This window comes from Myxocyprinus asiaticus, chromosome 27, assembly GCF_019703515.2.
Source record: "Myxocyprinus asiaticus isolate MX2 ecotype Aquarium Trade chromosome 27, UBuf_Myxa_2, whole genome shotgun sequence".
Lineage (NCBI taxonomy): Eukaryota > Metazoa > Chordata > Actinopteri > Cypriniformes > Catostomidae > Myxocyprinus > Myxocyprinus asiaticus.
The window spans coordinates 12,871,760-12,899,496 of record NC_059370.1 but is presented as its reverse complement, the minus strand read 5'-3'; the positions used below and the strand labels follow the sequence as shown (position 1 = coordinate 12,899,496).

General features: G+C 41.7%; 1 protein-coding gene across 2 annotated transcripts in view; it reads right to left on the bottom strand.

The window, feature by feature from the left end:
* The window catches only part of LOC127418321 (NEDD4-binding protein 3-A-like), a 41,326-nt gene that overhangs the window by 7,977 nt on the left and 5,612 nt on the right, over positions 1–27,737 (bottom strand). Inside the window, exons 1-2 of one of the 2 annotated variants that reach the window (XM_051658869.1) lie at positions 24,009–24,728; positions 67–510 (exon numbers count right to left, since the gene is read on the bottom strand). In XM_051658869.1, coding sequence (XP_051514829.1) covers positions 67–477 — 411 coding nt within the window. In that variant the 5' untranslated portion in view covers positions 478–510; positions 24,009–24,728. Of the gene's footprint in view, positions 1–66; positions 511–24,008; positions 24,729–27,737 lie in introns of those variants that run through there. The other variant, XM_051658868.1, reaches the window with a different exon arrangement.

Sequence of the window (27,737 nt, the reverse complement as noted above, 5' to 3'; positions counted from 1 at the left end):
CAGAAAAACAATTACGGTAATTCCGACATGACATGAACGCAGCATTACTTGTAGAACACTATATACCTTGTCAAACTTTCCACCTATGGGAAGTGAGTTCTTTCCCAAATCAATCTCCTTTCCATCCCTGTGGTAGACCTTGGCATAGAAATCCTCCTCCTCTCTCCTGTGCTCTCTCTTGATGGAGGATGTCCCAGAGATGATGTGCTTGCTGCTTTTCACTTCCTTCTTGGTTATGTTCAGGTAGTTAAGCAGCTCTCTCTGGTTGAAACCCTTCTTGAGCAGGCCGTGGTTCTGGCGTCCTGGTACCTGTGGAACGGCTCTATTGCTCTTGGTAAGCGACACGTCTGGCTTCTCAATAAGGCTGCCTACACTTCCCATGACGCAGTGGCCGGATGCCAGAGAGGATGTGGGGTAAACAGCACCGATGCTTTTGCTGGGGTCCTGGGTCAAGGACAGGGCCTGGACTGTTGCCATTGGTTACAGGATGAAATAGCTCCACTGGGATTTCTAAATTGGAAGAAGAGAATGGAAAAATTATTAAAAAGAAACCCTTCAGAGGATCAGCTATGAAACCTGAATCCTTTTTCTGCAGAATATCTTGTTGAGTGTGTTACTGCAGAGACACAGTGTGTGTGGAGGCTTCACGCTATTTTCCGTAACATCCATGCACAACTCACCACGCGCCCCACCGAGAGCAAGAACCACATTATAGTGACCACGAGGAGGTTAACCCAACATTACTCTACCCACCCTAGCAACCGGGCCAATTTGGTTGCTTAGGAGACCTGGCTGGAGTCACTCAGCACGCCCTGGATTTGCGACTCCAGGGGTGGTAGTCAGCGTCAATACTCGCTGAGCTACCCAGGCCCCCCATTTTTGCTGCCTTTCTAAACAAAGCCGTTGTCTCTCTCTAACTCTCTCTCTCGATCCATGTTCTCTTTCCAGAGCACCTCATTAAGGGCCTGTATTGATTTCACCTCAACTACCTTCTCTTCCATTGCTATAAACATAAACTATTGGTCTGAAACAGTCGTAAAGACAAAATACGATGCACTCAAGTGTGTTTGCCTGTGTATAAACTCCTCAACAGGCACATCCATTGTGAATATGTACTCCCCCACACTCTCAAACGCAAGTAGATCTAATTTCTGTAACTAAGAATTTACCGAACTCTATTGAAAAACAGCCAGTGACCTCTGAAAATGTCCTAAATAATAAAATGACCGCGTTTGAACAACACCTCTGCCTAATTCTGACTCGCATTGAAGCTGATATTGAGAAATGGATCTGTTCCGAGGCCTAAAATATTCCAATATGCCGGCATTCCGCCAGACCACAGCGACTCAGCACCTCTGAGTCGAGTTCCTGAGAGCTGCCTTCTTGTCTAATGCATCTTCACCTCTGGCATCTTACCCAAAGGAAACATTTACTGAATGTGAACTTCCCCCAGTGAAGATCTGCTATTGCATTTTTACAAGTATAAAATCTCATAGACCCTACAGCAAAATATACTGATATGATAAATACATGGCAAATTTAATAGATGCTTCACTGTGAAGAAATAGTGAAATATTTAAAGGGGTCATGTCATACAGTTTTTTGTCTTGCTACACAAATTTATAAGTTCAAGGTTGTTTGTTGCCAGATCCAGTAAAGTATTTAAAGAAATATTTCACCCAAAAGAGAAAATTCTGTTATAATTTACTCACCCTCAGGGCAGTTGCAACACACTCTCACGGCAAAATCATCAGGATTCGCACGGCTTTTCTAAATTTGGCTAATTCGTATGATATTGAGCGACTGCACTCGTTTGAATTCCTAAGACTTTCACTACAGCCAATGACGTCGCTGTACATCGTTTCTATCTAATACGCGACAATTACTTGCTTCTGTCACACACACGCGTAATATTAATAAGTATGTCCTTAACGCCTTGTGCATCCGGGAATTTGCATGTGATGAATTCGTACGAGTTTATGCGAACAACATTGTGCGAGACCATACGAAATAGTCAACTTGTAAATTATGTACGACTTTTCATGAGATCGGGTTGGCAGTTGCCATACCCTAGCATGCAGACAAAACCGGGGAAATATACACCTCATTAAAGATAATTATTTATAGAACAGACTTAAATTTGAACATGACATCAGCAGGAAGGGTCTGTCAATAGCGGTGATTTATGGAGGTCATTGATGAGCTCTGTTTTCATCGTAACGGCATCCCGTTTCAGGATTGTGGGTAGTGTATAGTTTTTACCAGTTTTTGTTTTTTAAATAAAATCAGTTTAATGGAATCGGGCTGCATAAAGTGCGTACAGCAGCTTCAAAAAGCGTATTTTAAATATCCTAAGCATTCGCATGGTGCAAGGGTGTATGTATTCGTTTTCTTATTGCTGTTATCTGTAAGTCTGTGTCTGTGCATCCTTAAAAGTGTGGTGATTGCTTTCTGCACATACACTACCGGTCAAAAGTTTTGAAACACTTGACTGAAATGTTTCTCATGATCTTAAAAATCTTTTGATCTGAAAGCGTATGCTTAAATGTTTGAAATTAGTTTTGTAGACAAAAATATAATTGTGCCACCATATTAATTTATTTCATTACAAAACTAAAATGTAATTAAAAAAAAAAGTTTTTGAAATTGATGACTTGGACCAAATAATAAAGAAAATCAGCCAATAAGCGCCCAACATAGATGGGAACTCCTTCAATACTGTTTAAAAAGCATCCCAGGGTGATACCTCAAGAAGCTGGTTGTGAAAATGTCAAGAGTACGTTTCTGCAAATTCTAGGCAAAGGGTGAGTACTTTGAAGATGCTCAAATATAACACAGTTTTGATTTATTTTGGATTTTGTTTAGTCACAACATAATTCCCATAGTTCCATTTATGTTATTCCATAGTTTTGATGACTTTACTATTATTCTAAAATGTGAAATAAATTGTAATAAACAATGAGTAAGTGTTTTAAAACTTTTGACCGGTAGTGTATATTTTTTATTTATATACAGTTGTGCTCAAAAGTTTGCATACCCTTGGAGAATTGGTAATATATACACCATTTTTAAAGAAAACATGAGTGAGCAGGCAAAACACATTTCTTTTATTTCTTATGTGATTCATATTCAACTGTAGGTTATAACAGAATGGCACAATCATAAAACAAAACATGGCAACAAAGAAAAAAATGAAATGACCCCTGTTCAAAAGTCTGCATTCCCTTAGTTCTTAATATTGTGTATTGCCCCCTTTAGCATCAATGACAGCATGCAGTCTTTTGTAATAGTTGTCTATGAGGCCCCAAATTCTTGCAGGTGGTATAGCTGCCCATTCATCTTGGCAAAATGCCTCCGGGTCATGCAAAGTCTTTGGTCGTCTTGCATGAACCGCACATTTGAGATCTCCCCAGAGTGGCTCGATGATATTAAGGTGAGGAGACTGTGATGGCCACTCCAGAACCTTCACCTTTTTCTGCTGTAACCACTGGAGGGTCAACTTGGCCTTGTGCTTAGGGTCATTGTCGTGCTGGAAAGTCCAAGAGCGTCCCATGCGCAGCTTTCAAATCAAATCAAAATCAAATCAAATCACTTTATTGTCACACAGCCATATACACAAGTGCAATGGTGTGTGAAATTCTTGGGTGCAGTTCCGATCAACATAGCAGTCGTGACAGTGATGAGACATATACCAATTTACAATAACATCAAATTAACACAGCACAATTTAAACATCTGATATACACATAATTACACTCAACAATATACAAATAATAACATACACTGTACAGTATACAATAAGAACTATATAGATACACATTATTCAATAAAAATAAAAAATAAAATATATTTTTATATATATAGTGTATATATAAAAATATATTAAAAAAAAGTATATATAGTGCAAAATATATATTTCATGCTGAAGAATGCAAATTGTCTGCCAGTATTTTCTGATAACATGCTGCATTCATCTTGCCATCAATTTTCACAAGATTCCCCGTGCCTTTAGAGCTCACACACCCCCAAAACATCAATGAGCCACCACCATGCTTCACAGTGGGGATGGTATTCTTTTCACTATAGGCCTTGTTGACCCCTCTCCAAACATAGCGCTTATGGTCGTGACGATAAAGCTCTATTTTGGTCTTGTCACTCCAAATTACAGTGTGCCAGAAGCTGTGAGGTGGCATATTGTAACCGGGCTTTTTTGTGGCATTGGCAACTCGACCATGCAGCTCAATTTTGTTCAAGTATTGTCATATTGTGGTCCTTGAAACAACCACACCATCTTTTTCCAGAGCAGCCTGTATTTCTCCTGAGGTTACCTGTGGGTTTTTCTTTGTATCCTGAACAATTCTTCTGCCAGTTGTGGCTGAAATCTTTCTTGATCTACCTGACCTTGGCTTGGTATCAAGAGATCCCCGAATTTACCACTTCTTAATAAGTGATTGAACAGTACTGACTGCCATTTTCAAGGCTTTGGATATCGTTTTATATCCTTTTCCATCTTTATAAAGTTCCATTACCTTGTTATGCAGGTCTTTTGACAGTTCTTTTCTGCTCCCCATGGCTCAGTATCTAGCCTGCTCAGTGCATCCACGTGAGAGCTAACAAACTCATTGACTATTTATTCACAGGCACTAACTGCAATTTAAAAAGCCACAGGTGTGGGAAATTAACCTTTAATTGCCATTTAAAACTGTGTGTGTCACCTTGTGTGTCTGTAACAAGGCCAAACATTCAAGGGTATGTAAACTTTTGATCAGGGCCATTTGGGTGATTTCTGTTATCATTATTATTTAAAAAGGAGCCAAAGACAGCTTTTTTGCATGATCAGTCATATTTTCAAAATCAATGCCAAAATTTCACAATTTCTGCCAGGGTATGCAAACTTTTGAGCACAACTGTATTTAATGTGCTTTTATGGTTCCGTTAATCTTATATGTCAATGTGGTACGGCCAGAGGAAAATAAGCCATACACTAGGTTTTTGTGAAACGCAGCCACTGCTCACCCTCATGTTGAACACAAAAAGAGATGTTGTAATGAATATCACAGTCGGTTTTTGGCACTAAACAATGCAAGTTCTCGAGGGAACACATGAGCCACTGCAAACAAGCTTTTCTCATAGCGCACATTTTTGGGAGAACTTTTGCTTAAAGGTTGCACATAAGTGATCAGGGACCTTGTTAAAAATAAACCTCGGCCACTCATTTCCAATGTTGAGATACATCATAAGGACATGCAGAGCGGCAGGTGCTACACAGAGAGGGGAAGAGCATAAGGTTAACCTATTCTGTGAATAGGTGGATTGTTGACATGCAAATGACTCAAATGTGGTCTTGTGTTAAAGCTGAAGAGTCTAAATTCTGCACCATAGCGCCACCAAACGGAACTGCAAAAGTAAGAGTTGATGACAAACAGCCTTGTGAATACCCCCGTCTGCAGTTAATCGAACAAACAGATAATCCCTCCCTCAACTCACGCCATTAGTCGAGTCAGTGTTGTTGTGTTGGGTTGGACGGGTCGCTCAAAACAAACAGGAATTTTTATGATGCCACAGAGACACAGTGTTTACAGTTTTCTAGAAACTTAACCAACGAATGGCTTACTTATGTCTCTGTATATTAAGCAGGGATAGGAGACAGTATTTTATCACCAAAAAAGTTGCACACTTCAAATTTAATGTGTTCATCTGCCTGACGTCAGATATTTGCTGATGTTTGGAATGAGCCGTTTTTGCAGCTTAGTTTCAATAGATGGTATTTTTGTTCTGAAAAGTTACTATATGTTTTTATAGTGCATCACACTCTTTCTTTTCAAAAGATCAAGGCAAATTGGATCTCTTTAATGATATGACCCCTTTAAAAAATTATAAATACACTCCTGCTGGGCAAGATACCCAGCAAGAGAGCAGCCGAACAAGAAGAAAAAGATTTATTAAAGCTTTCTGGTTCCCTGAGGCATAATCGCAGTGCAATGGAGCACCAGTAAAGTTTTAGTAATTAAAATTAAAAGCAGTAACTCATTCCACTGATTTTCCAATTCAGAACTGCAATGCTAACAGTTTCTAGCACATCCCAGATGTAAACAGCCTGGCCTACTGTCACCACATTCTGCCAACAACAAACACAGTAAAGCACAGCCTCTCCTCAGGGCTCTCCGTTACAACAAAAAAATAAAAAATAATTTACCAAAACCAGGTTTCAGATACTGGAGTGATTATGCAAATAGTTGGAGAGGAAGCAATAAATGTGGCACTCAAGTTTGGGCTCTCACCCAGAGAGATCAAAAAGCTGCTCATGATTTTATGCATGAGATGTGGCTGAGCTCTCCTCGGTTTTATACCATCACAGCTCTCAGCTAACTACCACACTGCTGCACATGATCTGAATCTGCGCAGGCGCCGTTATAAATATGCCATGACTTGGAGTGCCACTTAAGTTTATGATTGACAGGATGAACACTGAAGTATCGTAATGGGGGATGTCAGAGAAATAGGTGACTGACCTGAATATGAAAGCAACTGGGTGTGTCGCCGGAATATATGAACAGATGCTAAGCTATGCCTGATGATGTTGGTTCATTACGGGTTGATATATTGAGTGACTGCGCTTTGTGTAATAGCATGAATAAATTCTGAGTCATATCCTCATATCCCTCAAGTGTAGGACTCATGGCCACATTTTGGCAAATATAGTTATTAATACATGTGTACAGAAAATGTGCATACTGTGGACAGTATAAATACTATATACTGCAGAAATAATAATAGTATGGTAGTATGCTGTTCTAAATAGCCAAAGTGATGCTGACACACAGACAAACCAGAAAATGTATGATGTTTATCCAGCAAGAGAAAATATTTCAAAATATACTATACAATTCTATGTGGGAAACATGCAGCTTGCGTGAATGTAGCTGTGTAAGGAATGTCTGTGGTCTGTTTTAAAAAGCCTAGAAGGTTTTTATGAAGGGAACAGGGGAGATGTAGGGGGAAGGGTTGGTAAGGGTTCAAAACCCTTTTAAAAGTGGCCACAAATCCTGAAGGACATGAAAAATGTTGCATCCAGTCTTTTTCCATAATTGCCTCAGACATTGAACAGCCAGAGTAGGTTGAGAGGCCGGGCATGATTTACAGCCTAGTCGGGTCCTTCAGAAGCAGTGGCCCTTACACACACACACACACACACACACACACACACTCTCTCTCTCACATACACATTCCCCCTATGGAAATGCTTTAATTACAAGCCTGTCTAACTTACAGCAGGAGGTCAGTTCATTTGTTTAAAGAGCACCTGAAACTTCCCATTTCCTCATTCTGATGCTTCTGATCCTATGCAACAGATGTAACAGATCACAAGTCCTCCATGAGTAGAGCTGGAGTTTTTTCTATTTACTAGTCCTATTTACCTGAAATAGGGTGTTTGGGTGAAAAGTAACAGTACAGCCAAAGTTACTACTAACCAAGCTACTCATAAACTTACAGTAGTTTAACTACAGTCAAGCTACTCTTTAAAAAAGTAGTTAGCTACACTGCAAGCTATTAACAAATGGTATCTAACTATATATAATAATTGGATGTTTAATTGGATATTTAATTCTGCAATCAGATATATACAGTACATATATATATATATATATAAAATTAGGGTGACACTGCCTAGTGCATATTTCATGGTCTTTGTATTAAAACCATAGTAACCACAAAATTAACCATGGATACTGCAGTCATAATTACTTAAATACTACAATAACAAAAACATGGTACTAGTAGAACCTTAGTTAATTTTCATAAGGGTTAAACAAGCAGAGTGAGAACATTCAATTGAACATACATTTTATACTTAATTATTACACAGCTCTTTGGAACACTCGATTCTGACTGGTCAATGGCGCCATCCAGCGGTCCGATATTGCTCTGTAACAACCGCAGATCCACATATCAGACCATTCTGGTTCTGCGAGCCATCTCTCCTACTTCTCGCACCACTGTGCGATCACTACAAGTAAGCTACTAACATAATTTCAACTCAAATCTATGTTTCATGTCTATTTATTAGTTTGTCCATTTACTGGTTGTTATCACACAATAAACCCTGACAGTGTGATATAATAAGCCTTGTGCAACCGCAGTAACCCACCCCTTATTCCTGGACCAGCCCATTTGAGCTTCACAAGGATGCCAGATTCCCCCTTTGTTTTGGACACCTTTTCCCCATAAACACTTTGATTCCCCTTTTTGGACTTTTTATGTTGTGTATTACTTAAAATAAAATTCCTCTACGAGGCTGACGCCACACTCACTGTGTCTGTCTCTTGCTCACCCCACCACACTGACTCCAATGCTAGAAATAGGAATATATCTTTCAGCTCCTGTCATGACCATGTAAAGCTGTAAAACACGTTATCTTTTGCACGATATGCACGAGGATACCAGAAAGGTAAATGTATGTTTACATGGAGCGAACTCCACCAACAAAAATGAATTTGGATCGCATAACTAGAAGTTTATCTGCCTAAAACCATATACAACTAATTTAGACAACTTTACAATGCAAATACCACACATTTCTGTATGGAAGAAGTGCTTTAACAAAAATACAAGCTTCATATTTCTGCATTTAAATGCTCTGGAATGCCTTGCCCCATAAACTTCCATTGCAATTATATTGTAATTCTATTGTAAGTGTATTGCTAGTTTTTGTTTGTCTTTACAAACTGAAGGAAATTATTTCCTGTGGTGTATCAACACCAGGCCACAGATGCTGTCAATTGAGCTGAACTTGTAATAAACTCGGAACTTTCCATTAATGTAATATTTACTGTAATTTCTTTACTTTTCACAACTCTTACAACAATGTAATTAAACCCCATATGCAGTACAACTTTATTTTATTAGCTGGGCCAGATATTACCAGTAAAAAAATAATGCCATGGCCTAAAACATAATAAAACTTCAAAAGCCAAAGCATCAGACATACACACAAGCAAAATAGTTCCTTTACATAAGCGCACAAGTAAGGAGGATAAGCAGAACAAAAAAGAAAAAGAAATTCCAAACATACTTTTAAAAATCAAGTTAAGACTTGAAGTCTCACTCAGAAGACAGTTCCCGTCTAGCTTGACATATCTCTGAAAATATCATGTTCACTTCCTCCTCTAGTACTAAACATTCATACTGCCCTATTCCTGCTTTGTTGCACATTTGTGATAGGAAAATAAGCAACAATTTCAGAGCACAGACTTATAGGCTATGTTTGGAATAGCATATTACCATATAACAATTTTAATGCTTAATATTTCTGTAGTATATAGTATGTTCTATATACTGTGCACAGTATGTGAATTTACTGTATATGCACAGATAAAACAGTATTTATGAGATGATAACTGATCACCAATCACCACTAGTCATTGCATAATGTGTTCTTTTTCACATGCTTAAAAAAAAACAAACAAACGTTGGCAGTATGCAGTTTATACTGTGTAGTATGCAATAAGCTGTACACTAGAATTCCATTCTGAACCCACCCACACCCCATGATCAATGTGTTAAAATTAAAATCAAACTTAAAAACACAGCCACAGTCACATGGCTGACAGCAGGATATGACACACGTCATTCCACTAGGCATTTCCACTGAGCCGTCCTTCATTTGCCGTCACCCAAAAAAAACAATAGAGGGTTATGTATTCACTCAGCATGTGCTTTCTGGTCAATGATCTCTGCGACTATGATGTAACAATGTTGTGATTAGTATTGTTTTGCCAGAGGCCATGAACAAAACAAGAAATGTACCCTTTTGCATTTCACACAAAAGAATGTCACGGAAACTGAAAAAGTTAAAGGTCATGTGCGTAATTATTTCGATGTTAATATACTTTCTCTCATCCCAGCTTATACAGAGACAGAGACAATTTTGTAATCCATTTGAAGTTGATTCGCTCAAAAAGTGCAAATGCTGTGGCTCTGTGGCGCTATCAATACATCGCTGTTTGTTTGAGAATCCCCACAAGCCCGGCATTGCAACACTGGCTCAATTAATGCTGTGTTGTGAAATTCTGTTTGCTTGATCAATTGAGTGCATGAGGAGTGTTTGGGAACACCTGTTTGAAAACAATCGTTATGATGGCTTGATGAAGACACTCAAAAAATGTATCTTTCACTATTATCTGTTTTACTAAATCTTCCATTGTTCATATTACTCAACAAATGCATGTAACCAAGTGAACTTAATTTAACTTGTTGTTTCCATGAAAAAAGTGTCTTGACAGCTTTACTTAATCCATTGGTGTTGGCTTTAACTGAAACCACAGGGATTTCTAGTAGCCAGCATGCTTTGCATGGAACTGGATGGAGGGAGTAAACATTTAAATTAAGTGTTTTATATCTGCTTTTGTTCAAGATGAATAAAGGGGGAGACTACTTAGTATTTATTTATTTTTTTTATCCCCCTTTCTCTCCAATTTGGAATGCCCAGTTCCCACTACTTAGTAGGTCCTCGTGGTGGCGCGGTTACTCACCTCAATCCGGGTGGCGGAGGACAAGTGTCATTTGTCTCCGCTTCTGAGACAGGCAATCCGCGCATCTTATCATGTGGCTTGTTGTGCATGACACCGCAGAGGCTCCCAGCATGTGGAGGCTAATGCTACTCTCCGCGATCCACGCACAACTTACCACGTGCCCCACTGAGAGCAGGAACCACTAATCGTGACCACGAGGAGGTTACCCAATGTGACTCTACCCTCCCTGGCAACTGGGCCAATTTGGTTTCTTAGAAGACCTGGCTGGAGTCACTCAGCACACCCTGGATTCGAACTCGCAACTCCAGTGGTGGTAGTCAGCGTCAATACTCCCTGAGCTACCCAGGCCTCCTGAGACTACTTAGTATTTAATGTTAGTTATGTTGAGATTTAGAGGAGTTTCTGTAATGTTGGAGTTTTGGGGTTTACCACTTGTGACGGGGTGAGCAAGAGACAGACACAGTGGGTGTGGAGTTAAGCTTCGGTAAGGCATTTATTGGAAATAAAATATAAACGCATGCCCCAATTTCCCCAGCATCGCATCTAACTCACGCAGGGGTGTTTGAGGGAGCGGGTCCAGCGCGCATCTAATTCGGGTGGTACCCTCCCTGCTCAGCTCCTGGACCTGCGAAGGACACCAGTGTGTGCACACAAGAAGATAGAAGCCGGCTTCCCGAGGAGAGGCGCGCTCTACCTTTTAATGGCAGCTAAAGTTGCTTCCCTATCTGTCACTCACTCGACGTTGGTGTCGATGTAGTGACACTAGGGGTCACTCTTGGGAGCCCGAGACACCTCTGGTCTTTGATAAAAGGCCAATGAAAATTGGCGAGTGGTATTTGCATGCCACTCCCCCGGACATACGGGTATAAAAGGAGCTGGTATGCGACCACTCATTCAGATTTTCTCTTCGGAGCCGAACGGTCATGCTCATTGAGCTGAATACTACTGTTCATTCACCTCTGCTGGATCTGATGGCGCATTTCAGCGGCTTCTCCCTCCTCTGCACTGGTGCACTGCAGAGAATGCCCCTGGGTGCTTCGGCAGAAAAACTAGAGAGTATATTTTCTGAAAGAGCGTTTTTCCCCTCTAAAAGAGTATATGTTTCTCTAAAAGAGCGCACACACGGAACGTCTTTTTAAAGACGCGTCTTTTTAAAGATGCTTTTCCGATTGTGTGTTATTCCTGGTTGCACTCGTTATCTCTCGCCTTCTAACGGTCATGATCACTGTCTTTTGTGTCTGGGCACTGCTCACGCGGAGACAGTGTTCGTGGATGGTCATGTTCTCATTGCGAGAATATGTCCATGGCAACGTTGCAGTCACGGCTCGCCTTTGTAAGAAAGCGAGCCACCCCAGAGGCTCCCGCCTCGGTCCTTTTACCCACGGGTATGAGGCCAGCGCGGCTAGCACTGCGGGGCGATTTGGGGACCCCAATGGGACCGCCTCCGCCGGGTATCCCCCCGCAGACCTCCCATTCCCCAGCACGCTCGTCTGCCCCGATCGGGCTTCCGGGTGAGTTCGCCGGCTCGTCTCACCGCGAGTTCGACCTCTTATTCGGAGCCCGCGAAAGTGATGAGCTCTCGAGCGCAGCATCGGAGAGCGGGCTCGTCCAGTTGGAAGCCTCAGCTGGGCTCCTCTCTTTGGGGTTGATTGCCCAGTCACAGGCTGACGCGGAGATGACGACATGCCTTCCCGGGCAGCCGCGAGCATCGGTTAGAGTGGATCTCACTGCTCTTCCCTGAACCCTCGCGGCTCGGTGATTGGTTCCTGGGCTCACTGCGCCGCTCAAAGCCACGCCCCACCCCCGTTCCTTTCTTCCTGGAAGTGCATGAAGAGCTGACAAGGTCGTGGGAGGCACTTTTTACTGCCCGGTCCTGATCTTTTCAGCTTCCCCGCCCTCACTACCCTCGATGGTGGGGCGGCCAAGGGCTATTCGGCAATCCCCCGGTGGATAAAGGCGCTCGCGGTGCACCTATGCCCGCAGAGCGCCGCCACCTGGCGCAGGTGCCCAAAGCCCCCGTCCAAGGCCTGTAGGTTTACGTCGTCTCTGACGGCCAAGGCCTACGGTGCCGCTGGACAAGCCGCCTCCGCCCTGCACGCCATGGCTCTCCTGCAAGTCCACCAAGGCGCTAAAGGAACTGCACGAGGGTAGTTCTGCCCCAGGATTGATGCAGGGACTGCGCCGGTGACCGACCTCGCTCTCCGAGCGACGGAGGTCACGGCGCGGTCTCTCGGGCGGACGATAGCCACACTAGTGGTCCAGGAGCACCACCTTTGGCTCAACCTGGTCGAGATGGGTGAGGCCAACAAGACACGATTCCTTGCTGCCCCATTTCCCAGGTGGGCCTATTCGGCGACACCGTCGAGGACTTTGCCCAGCAGTTTTCGATGGTAGAGCAGTTGATGGATGCTAGCCGGCATATCCTGCCCCGGCGCGGCTCAAGATCCCGCACCCCGTATACTCATCGCCAAGGGCGTCCCCCTGCGGTGACTACACTGGCTCCGCCGCAGCCCGCCCCTTTGGCCTGGCCCTGGCGTGGAGCCCACCGCAGGAAGCAGATGCCACCCGTCTCGCGGCCGCCCAGAACCCGTGAAAGGCTTCAAAGCGCCCTTGAGACGGGCAACCCAGGGACAACGAAAAGCTGGTAAGCAGATCTCCATCTTTTTGTTACCTTTTGCATTTAATTGCGCTGTATGCCCAAGTGGCTGCAGTACTCAAGAGCTCAGCAAGAGCGGTTTCCTTGTTCCCTGGGTCACGTGTTCGGTGTGTACGGCCGTCATCACAACCACCGTCCACCACTCTATTTGGCAGGTTTGGTGCTCCAGCGGCGGTCTCCCGGGTTGTTCCTCTAGAACTGGTCCCCAAGCGCGTCGTGGTCACGACAGACGCCTCCAAAACGGGCTGGGGCGCTGTTTGCAACGGGCACGCATCCGCCGGCCTCTGGACGGGTCCGTGACTGCATTGGCACATCAATTGCCTCGAGTTGTTGGCAATTCTGCTCGCCCTGCGGAGGTTTCGGCCGTTGATCCAGGGCAAGCACGTGTTAGTTCAGACAGACAACACGACAACGGTAGCATATGTCAACCGCCAAGGTGGTTTCCGGTCTCGTTTTATGTCACAACTCGCCCGCCGTCTCCTCCTCTGGAGTCAGCAGCACTTCAAGTCGCTGCAAGCCACTCAAATCCCGGGCAACCTCAACACTACAGCGGACACGCTGTCACAACAGATTACCTTCAGGGGAGAGTGGAGACTCCACCTTCAGGTAGTCCAGCTGATTTGGAGTCGATTCGACAGGCACAGGTGCACCTGTTCGCCTCCCAAGAATCCTCCCCACTGCCCGCTCTGGTACGTCCTGACCGAGGCCCCCCTCGGCATAGACGCGCTGGCACACAGCTGGCCCCCTGGCATTCGCAAATATGCGTTTCCCCCAGTGAGCCTGCTTGCACAGACAGCAAGGTCAGAGAGGACGAGGAGCAGGTCGTCCTGGTAGCACCCTACTGGCCCACCCAGACATGGTGCTCAGACCTCATGCTCCTCGCAACAGCTCCCCCCTGGCGAATTCCCCTGAGGAAGGACCTTCTTTCTTAGGGAAGGGGCACCATCTGGCACCCACGTCCAGACCTCTGGAATCTCCATGTCTGGCCCCTGGACGGGACACGGAAGACCTAAGCTGTCTCCCACCTGCGGTGGTAGACACGATCACTCAGGCTAGGGCCCCCTCTACGAGGTGCCTGTATGCCTTTAAGTGGCGTCTGTTCGCTAAGTGGTGTTCTTCCCGTTGGGAAAACCCCAGAGATGCGCAGTCAGATCAGTGCTTTCCTTCCTGCAAGAGAGGTTGGAAGGGAGGCTATCCCCTTCCACCTTGAAGGTGTACGTTGCTGCCATAGCAGCACACCACGACACAGTCGACGGTAAGTCCTTAGGGAAGCACGACCTGATCATCAGGTTCCTAAGAGGCACCAGGAGGCTGAATCCCTCCAGACCGCACCTCGTTCCCTCATTGGACTTCTGTAGTTCTTCAGGGTCTACAGAGAGCCCCCTTTGAGCCTTTGCAGTCAGCCGAGCTTAAGGCACTCTCCTTGAAGACTGCCCTCCTGACTGCGCTCACTTCCATCAAGAGGGTAGGTGACCTGCAAGCGTTCTCTGTTAGCAAAACATGCCTGGAGTTCGGTCCAGGTTACTCTCACATGATCCTGAGACCCTGACCGGGCTATGTGCCCAAGGTTCCCACCACCCCTTTAGGGACTAGGTGGTGAACCTGCAAGCGCTGCCCCAGGAGGAGGCAGACCCAGCCCTGTCGTCGCTGTGTCCAGTGTGTGCTTTACAGATCTATTTGGATCACACGCAGAGCTTTAGAATCTCTGAGCAGCTCTTTGTCTGCTTTGGTGCACAGCGGAAAGGAAGTGCTGTCTCCAAGCAGAGGATCGCCCACTGGCTCATTGACGTCATAACTATGGCATATGTCGCCTAGGTCATGCCGTCCCTGGTAGGGCTACCAGCCCATTCTACCAGGGGTGTAACGGCTCCATGGGCCCTGGCCAGGGGTGCCTCTCTAACAGACATTTGCAGAATAGTGGGCTGGGCAACACCCAACACCTGTGCAAGGTTCTACAACCTCCGGGTGGAACCGGTTTCGTCCCAGGTAGTGGCACGCAACACAAGCGGATAAGCCCGGGATAGCTGGCCGAGTGTATCGCTTGCACATAGCGCCTTCCATCTCCCTTGGAGCTGAAGACGTGCGCCATTAATTCCCAGTAGTGTTCACAGACTTTGTTCCCTGGTTGACTTCCTCTGAGCCCTGTGGCAGTCGAGTTTTCGGAGAGACTCGCTGCCGGCCCAGTACACGCGCTAACTAAGAGCCCTGTTCTGGGGTAGGTGCTCCGCATGTGGCGGTTCCCTGTAAGGCTAACCCCATGCGATCTATATCTTCCGCTAGTTCGTTTCCCTGCTGGCAAACTGCGTCTTCCTTGGGCAGAGCCCCTCTGCCCCAGTCTCCATGTTTGTAGTAACTCCTCCCCCATTGGGCAGGATCTACCTTGAAGGCTCTCCACATGGTTGGAAAGACCATGTGACGTATTCTTCCACTTAAATATCCCCCCCTCTCTTTGGGAGAGGTGTGGTCTCCGCGGTGTCTTCCCCTTCGGAGGGACACCCCCTGACTAGAGCTGGTGGCCCAGTCGGATAATCCCCCTTCTTTTTAGGGAGTGGAAAAAGAGAAGGGGAAAAGAGGCCACGACTGGGTTAAGCCTGTCTCTATCTTTGGGTAGTCGACTTGTCCCCAAAAAGGGCCGTTCGACACTCATAACTGTGTTGGTGGAGGTTACGTGTAGACCTGGTGTGCTGGCTATGAGGCACACATCAAGTCTGCCCACCACACACCGCCAGTTCACGTAACACAGTTCAGCCTTGTGGCGTTTTGTATAGGGACCCCTAGTGTCACTACATCGACACCAACGTCGAGTGAGTGACAGATAGGGAATGTCATGGTTACTGGTGTAACCTCCGTTCCCTGATGGAGGGAACGAGACGTTGTGTCCCTCCTGCCACAACGCTGAACTACCCGCTGAAATGGCCGGACCTTATATCGGCTCCTCAGCATAAAACCTGAATGAGTGGTTGCATACCAGCTCCTTTTATACCCATATGTCCGGGGGAGTGGCATGCAAATACCACTCGCCAATTTTCATTGGCCTTTTATCAAAGACCAGAGGTGTCTCGGGCTCCCAAGAGTGACCCCTAGTGTCACTACATCGACACCAACGTCTCGTTCCCTCCATCAGGGAACGGAGGTTACACCAGTAACCATGATGATCTCTCCTCTTTCCAGCCCACTCCCATCGTGAGCCTGACTGAAGGACGGCCCTAAGAAGCGGGGAGACGGTGTCGAGAATGGGGGCAGATCGTTCCACCACACACTGTGGTGAAAAGTGGAGTCTGAGTTTAGGTTTAGGAGGACAATTTTGTTGTGATTAACGCCAATGCCATACATTTACCATGATCAAGCAAACTGTTATCTGAAAGAATAAATTGGAATTTGTGTAAATTCAATGGTTATTATCGAGTAAGACAGACATATAATGCAAAACACTAACAAATCCAAATGGTTTGCATTTAATCAGTTTTGTCCAATTTACTTAAATTTATTTTGTTCATACAACTGAACCATGGCTTATCAGAACCACTCAACCCTGTTGCGTGGAATCACTTGACACTGCTTTTTTTTAAGTGAATCCAACGGTTTCTTTTTTTGAGTGCAACATACTGTTATTTCACAGTCTTGGTTTAGGGTTTTTTCAAAATCCCCTTTCATTATTCGTCGGTTTAGCACCAAACTGCAACGTCATTAAACTGAATATGACTCTCTGTGAAATACGACATAAGTCAAATAGTGGCGAATTCATTCACTGAAAAGGCCCCACCTTAACACTAGCTCTCTTTATAGGCATTGCATTATGTTCAACAGAGGTCTTTTTTTGGTATAGAAGCACCATTCATTTCCACAGTGTTGCGCACACTGGAGACATTCTCTTCAGCATGTACAGGGCCATTTAGTCATTGGGGAAGCTCCATAAACACTTGGCCCTTCAGGGTTAGAGGTTGGGGGTTAAAGAGAGAGGGCAAAGAGCGAGTGAATGTCTTATCACAGAGTCATGACCAGAGGGCCCCAGAGGGACATGCAGAACACTAAAAGTCCACTCTCTTGATAACAATGGTGCCGTATTTAACCAATTAGGTATAAGAGATTGTGCTATATTGTAAATCTAGTCACGGCTGAAGGGTGTTGTTAGGCATGACGTGAAGCGTGCTAATTGTTTTGATGATTTAAAAAACTTAATTGCATGAAATTACTTTTGTAGACAAATATAAATTGTGCCTACATTTGATTTTCTTTAAAACATTTTTTTTAATTAAATAGATGAGTTGGACCAGATAGTGAAGGAAAATCAGCCAACAAGTGTTTTATATGGAGGCTCCTTTAATACTCTTTAAAAAGCATCCCAGGTGGATACCTCATGAAGGTGGTTGTGAGAACGCAGTGTTAGATGTTATTTTATTCTACTTTATTTGAGAAGATTTGTCAATTAATTTTAATATTTTTCGGCAACTACATAATTTGTGTTATTTCAGTGGTTTCGATGACTTATTCTGAAAATAGGTGTGTCCAAACTTTTGACTGGTAGTGTAAATATCCCCATTATATCAGCCACAATCCTCACCTCTATTTAGATATCAGCATCATCCATTGAAAAACCCTGGATCTGAATAATCTGGAGCAGATTATTTATTACCAACAGTAAACTCTAAGAGCTTTCTTTAATAAACTTAAAAATGGTAAATGAATACACATAAGCAAATATTCTGTCAGCCAAGGGCGTAGATTTGGCTTGAACAGCAGTAAGCATGACAGAATTGTTGGACAGGAACAGTTGACATGGTCTTTCCGCTTACTATGAAAGGAAATTCATTTTACCACACAAAAAGCAACATCTACCCAGTCTGATCTAACAAATTACAGCAGCTACCATCTGATTAATTCATCCAAATAACATCAAACATCCCACATGCGCTCATGTATGGGCAAGAAAACTGGGAAATGTGGTCTGGAGTGCAACCAAATGCGTGTTGAGGTGTGCCGGTTACCACACGTGAACTAATGTAGCAAAGACAGGCTGAATAGCTTGCAAGGAGGATTTGAAGAGGTCACTGTGAGAGTGTTAAATCGTATTATCTCTAAAGCTGTGAAGTGCCCTAAACCTGAGCCGTTCATGTTTGTTTTAACACACCAAATCCTTGTTTGTCACCACACCCCACACCCTCGCCTGCTAAGTGCTGTCAATACTGACCACCAACTTCATTATAACAGAATGTAACCACACTTTTTCAAACAACTAGGTGAGACATTTGTGCAACAGTAGATTTGGATGTTCCATAACTCGACTGTAACGTGAAACTTTGAGAGCACTTTTCTGTTTTATGGATGCATTTTAAACAGTAACTACGGCAACTGAATGGAAACTTCAACCTACCTTTTGAAACTTTCTGGAAATATAGCTGGGATGTTCTTTGCTTGTTAACACATACAAAGCATTTTATGCATGGTGCATTGCTTCTAAATTGTGCTGCCAGTTTGATGACCTTTCAAAGTGCTGAGGAAAAAAGTATTTACAAAGATATTACAGTGATCTGGCTCATGTAGTTTTGTTGTTAATTTGAAGCGCAAATTTCCCTGTTTATAATCAAAAGTTATCAAATCTGACCTACCAATCTCCAATACCAATCAATATGTCATAAGCATAACAACAACTCCCATTACAGATATCTGTGCCATCATCAATAATCATATGATTTTGCTGGTGGTGATTTAAAAGGCAATAATTAAGACAGCAATCAAACATTCAAGTACTAAGTACTAAACTTCTTAAGGTACAGATTCCTTTCAAACCTTGTTTTTAAGTGCTAGCTATTTCTGGTTTTGTCCAGACTGATCTCACTTGCTGCATCCAAATATCTATACTTCCCTTCTATATAGAGCCCGACCGATATGGGATTTTTGAGACCGATACCGATTTTAGAGAGGGAAAATTCACTGATTACCGATATGGTGGCCGATATATTTAATTTTTGAGCTGGAATGAAAACAGACCTTTTTATGTGGATTTTTCACCAATTTTGCACCGATATGACTATGCAAAGGTACTCAGAAGGCTGCTTTCTTAAACAAATATTTTTATCAAAGAATATTTGACATTATTATTATACATTGTCAACAAATTCTAGAAATTAACACTGAGAAAATAAAGAATAAATAAAAATACAATAAATAGCTTAATAAACATCAGTACTGTATGTTTAGTATCAGTAAATGGCTGACCATTAAAATAAAGAATAAATAAAAATAAAATAAATAGCTAAATAAACATCAGTATTACTGTTAAGTATCAGTCAAATGCTGACTATATTAATACTGCCAAGACAAGAGATAAACACTGGCAGCGGCATTACACCGTATTCTGCTATACAAGTTCAGGGTTAACTTTCAACGGTGGAAAACCAGACTTTTAAATATTACATTTTATAAATGACATGACTGGAATTGTTCGGTTGAAGGGGGTACCAAACTGTGAATTCTGAACAAAACAGTTTGGTGAATACATGTTTACTCATTAGCTTCCACTCAGCTGACAACAATGAAAGTAGCTACGTGATTAGCTAGTTAGCTATAAGAGAGTAAAGATGGACGTTGTTTATTTTACTTTCCAGCATTGTGTCTCACCAACTAGGTAATAACATAGCGTGAAATCAACACTCCACAGACACAATCCACCACCACACCGTTGTCTACTGAGCTGCAAAAAGATGCTCTGATGTTTACCTTTCAATCTGCTATATTACTGCACTGACAAACTATAACTGGCTAACAGCAAACAGACATGAGTGATATGGTTGTCAGAGAAAAGGGAAACTGATGGGGTCATTGTTTATTAAGTTTCCAGTATGTATTTAACAGACTAGTTAACAACTTACCGAGACACCGCTTAACTCCGCCCTGTTTGCAGAGCCACCATCAGCTCAGAGTCACCTCTAAGCTGTCTGTATCAGAGCACGCTCTGCTGGACAAACTACGTAATGACACCAATTCTAAAGCATTGTTTTCTGCATTATATGTTCTGAAAAAAAGTTTTCATATCGGCGCATATAGGTAAAATATACGCTGATACCGATATATCAGCGAAAGGCTAATATCGGCCGATAATATCAGCCAACCGATATATATCCGTCGGGCACTACTTCTAATTGCCAAAAACAGTATAACAATGGAGTAGTAAGTCCGAATCCTCAGTATTCATGAAGTAGTAAGTGAGAAATACCCGGATGACCTACTATTTCCAGTGAGATTCAGAAGTGCGGATTGACTGGACATTTTACGATCCCACAATCTCTCGGGAGCTGTGGCGACATCACGTTTAAAACGCTGGATTTAAAAGAATGGTGGTGGGCCGTGAGTCGGATGGCTCTTTTTAACTGTAAGTTATATATGCAGTATACCAAGAAAGTTGTTCCTTTCCACGGGTCAATACCCACGTCCTTTGATGAAGTATGTCTGGAACCTATTCATACTACTTGCATGCATACCTAAAAGAACATAATCTTTTACCGGTCCTTTCAAATGCACTACACACTTTGTCCGTACACGATTTTGGATGTTGGGACTGTGAATTCGGTGACAGTAAAGGCGGGTACAGTAAAGTAAAATCATCAGTGCTCGTGTGGTCATGGCTCGTATCAAGTGAGAGGAATTACGAGCAAAGCCGAGTGGCTTATGAGCACCTCACGACCTCCCGATAATTTTTAAAACTGTCTAAAAAAATGTGGCCGCTGTCAGCTTAAATTTGTGAGGTGTGTGTGGTGGAACGAGCCGATTTGGTGATCTACCTGAAGTTTACCAATCAGGAGAAGGTGTTTCAACTGAGTGTTCATGAAGCTTTTAGACATTTGGAGAAAATGGTCATGTTTAAATTGTGTTTTTCCCATATTATTTATGACCACATCACTAGGAAGGATTCTGCAGAAAGGCCATGCTGTTCTCTGCTCTTCACACAAATCATTTGCCATACGGGTTGCGCTAGAAAACAATCTTTATCACTCTGACGGACAAAGTTTTAAAATTTCCGTCATGGTCTATTTTTATTCATCAAACTTGGATTCATTTCAGTTCTAGGGCTTCATTTAGCATTCATGTATATGCATGATAGTGGATATGTGATTTTTTTCAACTCCCCAAACGCGAGTCTGGTGAAACCAAGAACTTCTAGGTTGAAAGTTCTAGCTGTCAATCAACTGCTGCGCTAAAACAAGATTTTTAAATTTGGCTACGTGTGACTTTAAAGCGCGTTTACATGGACAAGACCTAACGAATCTTCTTCAGTATGTCTGCTATCAACATGCATGCACTGACACAGATGAGAAGGATGTAGCCAACATCTAAAGCTGAATAATACAGGTAGCCTACTCCACTAAAATAACTCACATCATGTTTGCGCCTAGATTCAATTAAAGTGACCGGCAGAAACGGTGCGTGAATTTACCACACATTCTTTTTAATCTTGTACATTTTGTGTGCTTTATTATCATGCATTAACTAACTGGTAGCAACACACTGACGTTATGATTGATGTATGCAGTCATGAAATCACACAGCCTCCCTTCGAAATCAGAATCTCTCAAATGTCGGACAGCATTTGTAATAATTTTTTTTTTTTTAATCGGCAGATGAGTTTTCAGCTAATTTAGCCCCTGGCCATGCCAGTCTTCTTTTTAATTTCTAGATCGCAATCTACAAGGAATTAAAGCAATGTCCTCCTCTGGCTTTATGTCTTAAAATGATAAATAGTGCAAAAATTCATGTGATTGCTTTGGAATTCGCCAGGTCGTAAAGTCGTGTACCACTGCATCTGTACCATTAGCAGATAAATTGTCTTGTAACGTGTGCAGGGGCTCACGATCTCCTGAGTGTCAGAACTCACACCATGTACGCCCGACTTAAGTTGGAAGTTCTGCAGCTGAAATCTCCCTGTGCTTACTGAAATACAAACCACTGCCCCAGTGGCCGAAGCTGGAAGTGTTGTTGAACTTATGGGGATGTGTGAGATCCAATTACTGGGTGAAAAGCGAATTGTAAAGCAAGTTGTTTTTAGTTGTAAATGATGTAATAAAGTCAGTAGGAATGCATATTTTATTAACATACACCTAAACCCAAACCCCATCCCTAAACCTAACCGTCAGTGGAGTAAAAATCACATTTTAAAGGGCAAATGAAACCTCAGAATCAAGCTCATCATTGATTCTGTGACGGTGACTACGTCCTTGTTTACATGGTATCAGAACACGCTTCTCTGAGGCTGCAACCTCAACACACTATCACTGGCGTGACAGGAAGGTAAACACATTTGAATTAATGCAAAAATGTCTACTGGGAAATGCCACTTGTCAATAACTTGGCAGAATGGGGTATGGGAAGCACTGAAAAAGTAACCAATAGCAATGCCGTTATCATAATATTTACATGTTGAATTGCGATTGGTCTTCAATTTATCCAACTATATTGTACAATATATTACCATTGTCCTCTCTCTCTCTCACTCGCTTTCCATTTCTCTATATTTATTTGGGTATATAACTGTTCTAACTATCATGAATAATATTTATGATAATGATAATAATATATCATTAATACAGTATATATCCTGCAAACAGTGTTTAGCTTGCTTTCTCATGATGTAATGCTAATGGTATTTTCTGTATTACTCACATCGAGTCAACAGGTGCTCTCCCATATTTCATCATTTACATCTTCATCTTTACAAGTACCAACCAACGTATCAATATTAACAACACACTGCAGGCAAAGTAAATGGAGCAAGAGGTCAGTAGTGACGAGGGGCATCAGCTTCTATTGTTTAACCAGCTCCTTTTCTATTTACTTTTCTCATTGAGTTAATGTAAGCCAGTCCCTCTCTCTCTGACCTGTTTCACTGGGATGCATGTTCCCTAATACGAGAAGCAAGTTAGATAAGTGAGTAAAAAAATGAGCATTCCACACATTTCTGTAGAGGTAATAATTAATATGAGCTTAATGGCTAACCTGACTAGGATGATGAGATAAGACCATGAGAAAGATATTTTGAAGAGAAATATCCGGCCAAATCTACACAAGACAAGGCAGCTGCTATACACAGTTTTTTGGAAAAATCGATGAATTCTGAGACCATTAATAATTAAATAATAATATAATTATATTAATATACTATTATGTATTATATTATATATTAAAATATATATATGAAATTAATATTAATATAATAAATTACTATATATATTCTATGTTTATTGATAGCATGTCACATATGCTGTCAATAGAGCTTAACTTGCATTGAACCTAGAACAATCCTTTAATTATGACATTGCACACACCTACCATGCCAGCACATGAAAGACAGTTCATGGTTTTCAGAGTTAAACCTTGTCAGTGGTCTCCGAACACAAAGCATTGACTTGAACAATGCCACTCTTGCGCAATCGTAGTAGAATTACAATGTTGTCCCTGTAGGGAATGAGGATGTTGCAGATCCTGGTTTTCATTGGACATCGGTAATAAAGAATTAAGTTGGTGCAATGCATTTCAATTGCAAATAAGCTTCCCAAAGGCTACAAAGAGTCTAACTTCACAACTTTCTTGACAGTAAACAGAATGGAAGTTAATCAGCAAGACCATAATAGGTTTGTATGCTGAGAGGATCTTTTATGATGCAGAGAGAGAAACAGCCTTCTGTGAGGCAGATAGAGTTTAATGTCACACTGAGAAAGTATTTTAGACAAAACACCCCATCCTTCTTATTTATTGATAGTACAAACACTAGAGAGAATTAAGCTTCTTTTACACAATGAAATGTAACCACATAAAATAAAGGTGTTCACCTGAGTAAAACTTGCTGCCGCTGCTCTTTGGTTTTTGTTCCGGTCAAAGCATGTCACTGAGAAAAAAGTTGGTCCAAATGACCCATCAACAGTTAAAGCATCTCATCTCTCACTCCCACAGACCTGCTGCCAGACTACAGCCAGGAAAATCCCGGGGAATGTCTCTGGTTACTCTCTCCTGCCACCTTTGCACCGATCTCCCCTTTCTGCCTTTTGTAAATAAAGTGCGATATTCTATGGGGCCAGTGTGGAAGAACCTGTTCTCCTTGTTTTGTGACAATCATGAAGGACATCACTTTTGACATGGGCAGCGATACTGAATGCTGCTAAAGCTGAACAGACTAGCTGTTTGAATGCGGAAATAACTTTTTTGCCTAAAGCCACTGAATTAAATGCTGTGTATTGATGGAGATGTTCAGAGGCTCACCGCAGGACCATTGTCCAGAGGGAAACAGGTTGTGCTGTCATCTTGCAATGTATCTAAACAATATAGGCATAGTCTTGCATGCCACAGCAGGCAGCCTTGGCGAGCTCTTGGCAGAATCAAATTACATCATGCTGGTGGGAGGCACTTGAATAAAATAGGGGGGCTTGTTCTACATGAGAATTTTGAACAGCAGATCTCTTTTGCCAACCATGTGACTACAAATATTTTACAGGTATTTGCACATTTAATCAGTTATCGATTCTTTAATACTGGGTCTACTGATAAATGACACCAACTGGTGGTCTCTAAAGAATGGCCCCCAACAATGCCATTACCCCTCTGTTCATTCAACAGGAAATAAAGGTGTTTACAGGTACAGTAACGTTCTTGTTTAATGTATTGTTTGCATGCATTACTCAACTTTTTACATAACCTACATTCATTTTAAACAGAGACATAGCCCAAAATATAGATTTGCATCCATTTAAAACAACTTTTCAAAAATATAATGGCACAGACACACAATCTATAATTATAATAACAACAACTACAACAAAAACATAATAATTATTATTTCTGGGGGCCTGGGTAGCTCAGTGGTAAAATACACTGGCTACCACCCCTGGAGTTCGCTAGCTCGCTAGCTCAAATCCCAGGGCGTGCTGAGTGACTCCAGCCAGGTCTCCTAAGCAACCAAATTGGCCCGGTTGCTAGGGAGGGTAGAGTCACATGGGGTAACCTCCTCGTTGTCGCTATAATGTGGTTCGTTCTCGGTGGGGCGCGTGGTGAGTTGAGCATGGTTGCCGCAGCGGATGGCGTGAAGCCTCCACACGTGCTATGTCTCCATGGCAACGCGCTCAACAAGCCACGTGATAAGATGCACTGGTTGATGGTCTCAGACGCGGAGGCAACTGGGATTCATCCTCCGCCACCCGGACTGAGGCGAATCACTACACGACCACGAGGACTTAAAAGCACATTGGGAATTGGGCATTCCAAATTGGGAGAAAAAGGGGAAAACATTTTTTTTATATTATTATTATAATTACTGGTAGTATTATTGTTACTGTTATTAATAATATTAAATATTAGTACATAATTGCATAATAATATTATTAAATATATTACTAATGCATATAAGGCTTAATCATAACAACAATAATAATTATTACTACATAAATTATTATATTATTGAATATATTCATAATGCGTTTAAAGCTGTTGTAGTTTAATGAATATTTAGTTATTACAAGCCGTAATAAAACTACACTTAAAAAAATAAATAAATAAAATAATGGGGATTCTTTGTAAAAAAAAAAAAAAGAAAAGAAGAAGAAAAAAAAAAGGTAGACTTCTGTTGCAGGTGCCAGGAAGGGCTGTAGAAGCCAATAATGTAATAACTACCTTTATTGTAATAATAATAATGTAATACATTTTCCATTCTTAATGTAATAAAAGTCAATAATGTTATAACTTACCATTAATGAAATAAAAGTTCTGAACCAATAACGTAATAATTTATTGCCCATAATGTAATAAGTTCTTACATTATTGGCTGGCTATTACATTATTGGCTGGATTAATAAAAAAAGAATATAAATTGTATGGAAAATGTATTACATTATTGGCAGTTATTACATTAATGGTAGTTATTACATTATTGGCTGCTGCAAGGGTCTTTCACACCTCTGAAATGTCTAAGATGATTTTGTGATACACTTTAAACAAAGTACAATACATCACTCTTGGCCAGAGATCAACCAGACAAACACATTCTTTCAGGGAGGGAGATTTTTGCAAGGCTGTATTAACATTTTTATTTCACAGCCAATTAGGCAGTGAGATCAAACAGAAAATGAAAAGCTATTCAAGGAAGAAGTAGACTTTATAATGAGTGAACGATACGTTGCCCCAGTGCTGTTTCTTAAAAACCATGTTGCATATTCTCTCTTCTCCAGACAAGTAAGTCTAGAAGCTTCCATAAATTCAACCATGGCTTGGGCTGGCAGGGGAAGGCGTCCCCCAGATAACAGAGGAGCTGAAAAGGAGTTACGGAACAGAGCAGGGGAGGAGATAAAGTGTTAGTCAGGGTAGACGAGTTTAAGCCTGCTCTCAGTTATCTATCGGACTCTTGATGAAAGACAGCTAACTGAGGCATACCTGTTTCATCAACCTGAGTCCACCCTGAAACAAGGGAAATTTCTCAAGAGTTCCCTGAGAAGAAACTACCTCTTGGAAATTTATGGGGGCAAAAAAGACTGAAATAATGCGGAAACAACTAAGCACATTTGTAAATAAAATTATAGTTGAAGTGAGGGTTTAAGAAATATATGAAAACTATATGAAATATGAAAAATATAATATAAAAAACATAAAATAATGATACATACAGTATATAAAATAAACCCCTTAAGGGTGATACAAGACCCCTCCACTTCACGTTGGGGTCCTGATCACCCTGTCTGGAATTATTGTACGATAACAATCGGCTGACTGTTCATTATCACTTACATATATATAGTATAATGTATATAATTTTTTTTTTATTGGACTTTGCTATGTGATTGCTAGGGTGTTGTGGCTAAAGTCAAAGGAGCACAAAATATATAATAATAATATAGTAGTAGTAGTAGTAGTAATAATATTAATAATAATAATAATAATAATATATGTGTGTGTATATATATATATATATATATATATATATATATATATATATATATATATATATATATATACACACACACATACATACTGTATATACTGTATGACTTAATTTATCATATATGCCTTTAGTGGTGTGTTATGCACTGGTTTACAGTATTACTTAGGTTTATGGATTTGTTCAACACTAATAATTAAAACCAATTAAAACATTTGATTGATGAAAACTGTTTGCATACAAATTATAGCCGAAAAAATACGTCCATAAATAAAATGTCCAATTTAGTTTATACCTACAAACTAAATTGAAAAGAATAGAAAACTAACCCAAACATGCTCTGCTTGCTCTAAACTAGCAGCATCAATGCTGTGCTCAGAAAACAAGACATGCACATCTAAAGATCCCAAACCATAGAACAACCTTGTAAAATTCTGGAGCAGCCATTAGCCAGCTATAAAAAGAAACAATAAGTACAGGAGTTAGACTCCTACCCTCCTGTAATGCAGCACAACAGTGAAGAGCTGAAGAACTGCAAACTGAGCACATATATATACTCACTTCAGGGTAGATTTGATTACAACCTGTTTAATGCTATGAGAGCATGTGACCGATACAAATAAAGCACTGAAACTGATAT